The sequence below is a fragment of the Mus pahari genome, chromosome X, assembly GCF_900095145.1.
Source record: "Mus pahari chromosome X, PAHARI_EIJ_v1.1, whole genome shotgun sequence".
In the NCBI taxonomy this organism is placed as follows: Eukaryota; Metazoa; Chordata; class Mammalia; order Rodentia; family Muridae; genus Mus; species Mus pahari.
Genome location: NC_034613.1, coordinates 94897985 through 94903681, shown reverse-complemented (window position 1 = coordinate 94903681; position 5697 = coordinate 94897985). Strand labels below are relative to the sequence as shown.

At 39.7% G+C, this 5697-nt stretch overlaps 1 protein-coding gene across 1 annotated transcript; it reads left to right on the top strand.

The window, feature by feature from the left end:
• The first annotated feature begins 1908 nt into the window (after window positions 1–1908).
• On the top strand, window positions 1909–5298 carry LOC110314458 (melanoma antigen preferentially expressed in tumors-like). Its single transcript, XM_021188801.1, has 3 exons — window positions 1909–2201; window positions 3446–4030; window positions 4785–5298. The coding sequence occupies exons 1-3, from the start codon at window positions 1912–1914 to the stop codon at window positions 5296–5298; spliced, it is 1389 nt and encodes a 462-aa protein (XP_021044460.1). The 5' UTR covers window positions 1909–1911.
• The last annotated feature ends 399 nt before the right edge of the window (window positions 5299–5697 follow it).

Genomic DNA, 5697 nt, shown 5'->3' with positions numbered 1-5697 from the left:
TTTCTTCTATAATTTTGTTGAAGATATTTGCTGGCCCTTTAAGTTGAAAATCTTCATTCTCATTTACTCCTATTATCCGAAGGTTTGGTCTTCTCACTGTGTCCTGGATTTCCTGGATGTTTTGTGTTAGGATGTTTTTGCATTTTGTGTTTTCTTTGATTGTTGTGCCCATGTTCTCTATGGAATCTTCTGCAGCTGAGAATCTCTCTTCTATCTCCTGTATTCTATTGCTGATGCTCACATCAGTGGTTCCTGATTTCTTTCCTAGGGTTTATATCTCCAGAGTTTCATATTTAGGGATTTCTTTATTGCTTCTATTTCCCTTTTTAGGTCTTGGATGGTTTTGTTCATTTGCATCACCTGTTTGTTTCTGTTTTCCTCTCTCTTTAAGTACTTCTACCTCTTTAGAAGTATTCTCCTGCTTCTCTTTAAGGACCTGTATCTCTTTAGCAGTGTTCTCCTACATTTCTTTAATAATGCCCTTCTTTAAGTCCTCTAACTGCATCATGAGGTATGCTTTTAAATCAGATTCTTGCTTTTTGGGTGTGTTGGGGTATTCAGGACTGACTGAGGTGGGAGTACTAGGTTCTGATGATGGTGTGTGGTCTTGGTTTCTGTTAGTAAGATTCCTACGTTTGCCTTTCGACATCTGGTGATCTCTGGAGTTAGTTGTTATAGTTGTCTCTGGTTGGAGCTTGTTCCTCCTGTGATTCAGTTAGCCTCTGTCAGCAGTCCTGGGAGTCCAGCTCTCTCTTGAGTCTCAGTGGTCAGATTACTCTCTGCAGGTAAGCTTTCCTCTATCAGGGAATGTGCACAGAAGACTGGCGTTCAGATCTGCCTTTTTTTTGAAGATGTAGGTCCAAAACAGGGCCTGTTCCAGAAGATGTGTTGCCTCTGCAGTTTATTCACTCACCTGCACAGACTAGCCACTGAGGGACCCTGGTCACAATATTACTTTCTCACCTTCTCTGGCAGACAGAGCCTTCATAGCTGGCCACCTTTCCTCTGGAGAGAAAGGGGCCCAAATTTCTGGAACCCGAAACAGGCTCTGTCCCCGAAGTTAGGTTGCTTCTGTCTGTCCCAAACCTGTGTGTCTTTTGTGGTCCACACTCTTACTAGTGCAGACTGGAGCCCAAGTGAACTAGAGCAAAGAGGGCTCTCCTTCTGGCTCAGGCCTTGAGACTGCTCTGGGGTGGACACCCCTCCTTGGGCAGGGAAGGTGCTGGGTGACTTGAGCCAGAAACAGGATCCTTCCCCGAAGCTGTGTCCCTTCTGCAGGCCACCCCCTCCCTGGGAGTGCACCAGAGCCACTGATTTATTTTTAAACTATTTTTTGTGTGTTTGCATGGTATGTGTTTAAACACAGGTGGGTGCATGTCAAAGAGCTCTGTGGAGGTCTCAGGACAATTCTTTATAGTAAGTCCTTGGTTTTGGTATTAAAGGAAAAAGTGGTGAATATTTTGATTCTGTNTTTCTTTTTGCTTTCTCAGAATCACAGGTAACTTAATGTTTTAGTATTTTCTATTTGTCTGGATTGGCCCATCAAAGAATTTTGTAATGGCTTGTGTACTTTTGAGACAAACTGTCAGGAGTCAGGTAACAAAGTGAACAAAATTGCCTTCTGATAACCTAGTGATCATTTCTATTGACATTTTATTGCACACACATATTTATGTATACATACATATGAAAAAGAGTTGGTTGTATGTGTATTCATAAACAAATAGACCTTAATATACTCACAAACTAATTTCTATGCCCTACAAGTAGACGCCTCTACAAGTGGATGTTTTATTACCTATATATGGTACAGATAATTATCTATGTTGCTAACAATGGTTGCAAAGAAAATACTGTGGAAATCTATCATGTTTGCTAAATGTTTCTCACTGAAAATGTAGGTTCATTAAGATGGACACCAAAGATCTGCCTACACTTTTGCATCTTGCTACAAAATGTCTATTGAGTAATGAACATGCNGCAATTCAAGCTCTGGAGGAGATCCCAAGGGAGCTTTTTGTCCCTTTGNTCACTGCTGCCTTCACGGGCAGGCACAAGAATATACTGAGAGCCCTGGTGAAGGTGTGGCCCTTTGCCTGTCTCCACATTGGGGCATTAAGTGTGGAGGAACCCAAGCGTGAACTCCTGAAAGACTTGGTTGAGAGTCTTCAGTTTCTCCCTGCCCCAAACTCAGCTACTAGGTAAGACCTGGTATAATAGAGAGATAGTAAAACACAGGAGGATATGCCTCTATCTGCTATCCTCTCGGATGTAGTATATACAAATAGTGAAAAAATTTACAGGGCTGTTAGTCCAGAATGTGAGGTCACCTTAAAACAANTGTCTTACAGTGTTGGATATGGAATGTAAGTAATTGAGGGCACTATTGGTGGGTTTGAAGTATGGTATTATTTGCACTAAAGAAAGATATTAATATTAAGATTGCTGTGGATTTGCGGAGAATAACGAAAAAGCTAGTGCTGTTTCCTTTTCATGGGAAAGAGTTATTGGCAGTAAGTTGATATTAAAAATGTAGACCAAGGGCTACAGAGATAGTTTAGTACTTAAGAGCACTAGCTGTTATTACAGAGGAATTCATTTCCCAGTACCGATAATGCAGCTCAAAACCGTAACTACAGTTCTACAGGATCTGATACCCACAAACAGGAAAACTTCAATGTACATGGAATAGAAATACAAATAAAAACTGAAGTGTAGACCANGAATAAAGTGATTTGATTTTTCTGAGCCCACAGTAATCCATGAAATTTAGGAAATCCCAAGGAAAGTTTTGTTCTGTTCACTGCTGCCTCCATGGATGGGATTTCCAAGACCATGAGAGCAATGTAAAGGTTTGGCCCCTTTTCTGTCTCCACGTGAGAACATTAAGTACATTAGGGATCTTCCGATGTTTCTTCCAAGAACTCAGCATTTCAATAAGAATGTGTATAATTCACATATGGTAAGATAGCAAAACATTATAATGGAGCCTATTGCAAGAGAACAGCAGTTAGTTATGCTGTTCTATCGTCCACAGTTAGTAATGGTGACTGCTGAAAATGCATGTGAGGTGGCTGGTCTGTCAGTTGAGATTATCTTAGAAACTCTGATGTCTTATGGCGGGTTGTAATTTTGTAATAGAGGTGAGTGAGGCTACTATTGATAGCTATACATAATGGAGTCATTGCAAAGAGACGGGTGAGCAAGATTTGTGAACATTAGTTGCTATAGAAAATAGGGAAGGATAAAGTAATTAACATAGGAAAGTTTTGCTGATACCTAGTATATGAAATGATAGAAGAAAAACATTATGTTGTCACTACATTACGTTACTATTGTTCATGCTTGGTTATATTGAAGTTTGCCACCCCTCATATCCTCTGTTTTTTGTCTGTTTTGTTTTGCTTTTTTGTTTTGTTTTTTCTTTTTCTTTTTCAACCTACAGGAGCCCTAAACTGAGGGTCCTAGATTTAAGGAAGGATGCTGGCTGCAAGACCATATGTCCTGAGATCACTACTAAATCAACAATTTGTTTTCATTCTTGTGCTTACTCNGAGCACTCTATCTTCAAAATTGAAGGCCGGGAGAGTCTTTCAAGCTCCAAGTCTGAGGCTCAGCCCTCTCAGCTGCCTATGGAATTANTAGTGGACATTTCCCTTGATGGCACTTTGAGGGAAAGGGATTTTTTTGCTTTGCTTCTGAATAAAGTAGAGCAGAGNCGAGGCTCTCTGCACCTGTGCTGCAGAGATTTGCAAATTAATAATTTGTGTGAATGCAGACATGCATTAATCCATCTGGATCTGAAATGTGTTGGTCTCCTGGCAATTGATGAGGCTTCTCTTACCGAAGTCACCGCCCTTCTGCCTCACATAATACAACTGGAGAAACTTAGCCTGTCGAAAATCGCTTGTAGATCTTTGAATGGGAGNANCTTTAGAAATTTTATCACCCAACTGAGGNGTATNGACCACATAAAGGAGCTCAGTTTGTCTTCATTCTGCCTCACAGATCATCTTGAAAATGTCCTGAGGTAAGGGCTTGGGATAGATACTGGGCTTAAATTAATATCCAGTTTTAAAGATGAGAAAAAGAATTCTTAGATATTTTTAAGCTTTCCATAACCCTGTCTCCTACCTCAGCATGGGTAATGCTTGGAGTTTAAAAACAACCAGGAAAGGCCATCTTTCTATAATTGAAGAGAAAAACGGGCTTTCAGAAACCTTAGTCAGCTAAGCATGGGCAGGCACTGTGCTCAGTCCAGAAATATAAAGGGGAAAAGATGCATGCAGTCCTTCTCTAGCAGTCAAGAGAGGAGGAACTGAGAGCAACTTTATGTTGTAGCACAGGTGCACGAACTTACAGTCATATACCCATAGGCTGATGTCAGATGATTTTCCTAATCTGCTATCTCCAAGGTTCAAGCTGTGACTGTGGAGGCTGCCATTTATGGACTGGCCAAAGGAGCTTCCAGTTGGTTGTTCCTTATGTCCTGTTTCAAGGAGGTGAACTAGTTCCACACTTGATTGTGCTGTAATTACAAAGTAGATAATATTTTCACATGACTCTGTAACAACATATTATACACGTTGTCAAGGTTAAAATATGATATGTGAGAGTGTNAAATTGTCTTTTACAGACTCATAAATCTATTAAGTGTGTGAAAACTCACATCATTAGTTGCTAATACATTACATGCTTAAAGTAGTTTGTTCTAGGTTCATGAATATTGTTCCCCTCACCTAGTCCTCATTTTTCATAAGAACTTTTGTGTTTCCTCCCTACAGTGTACTATCTACTGGTTTGGATTTCTTGTATCTGCCATCCTGTGGACTGTCTTACAGTGACTTCAAGTTTCTGTCCGAGTGCCCTCAAGCAAACCGTTTAAAGTTGCTGAATATCAGCAACAATCCAATTTATTGGGAATATTGTGAGCCATTTTATTATCTCCTGCAGAAAGTTTCTAGCACCTTGCAGCATCTGGTAATTAATCATTGCCTTTTAACAGATTCTACAGTCTCTGTTCTTATCCCAGCCCTAACCTGCTGTTCTCAACTTCGAGTACTTAGCTTTTCTTCAAATCCAATTACCATGGGTATGCTAATGAGAATTCTTCAGTTCTTAACACCATTGACGGCACTTAAATATGTGATTTATCCCATCCCTGTCCATTGCTATGACAGGTGGCATTTTCAAGGCAGTTTAGATAGACAGAAGGTTGAAGATGTGAAGACACAATTGAAATTAATGCTACAGGAGGCAGAAAGGAGTGATATGAATTGGATTACTTACTCTGGTTAAATTACACCATCCAACACAGTTTCAACTTGATATGTGCCCTTTAAGTGCTAACTTTTTTCTTAATCCCATAGACAGAATATATAAGGTTCTTATGTTATAGGAAAATATATTTAAGGAGTATAGGTATGTAACTGATTTCTGTAGAGAATAACTTACAAGAAGATAGAGGACTTTGAGAGTGCCTATGTGTCTCTCAAATATTGTTGTGAATAGCATTTCATCTTACCAACTAAAATTTTAGGTAGAGGATATGGAAAGATTTTTGTCATGAAATACTAACAACACCCTGTCCTCCCTGAGATTTACCTATGGATACTTAGTACCAGTTGTGACAATATAACTTTTCCTGGATGTGTTTTTGGAGTCAGGCAGCTAATGAAGCCAACACTTTTTATTGCA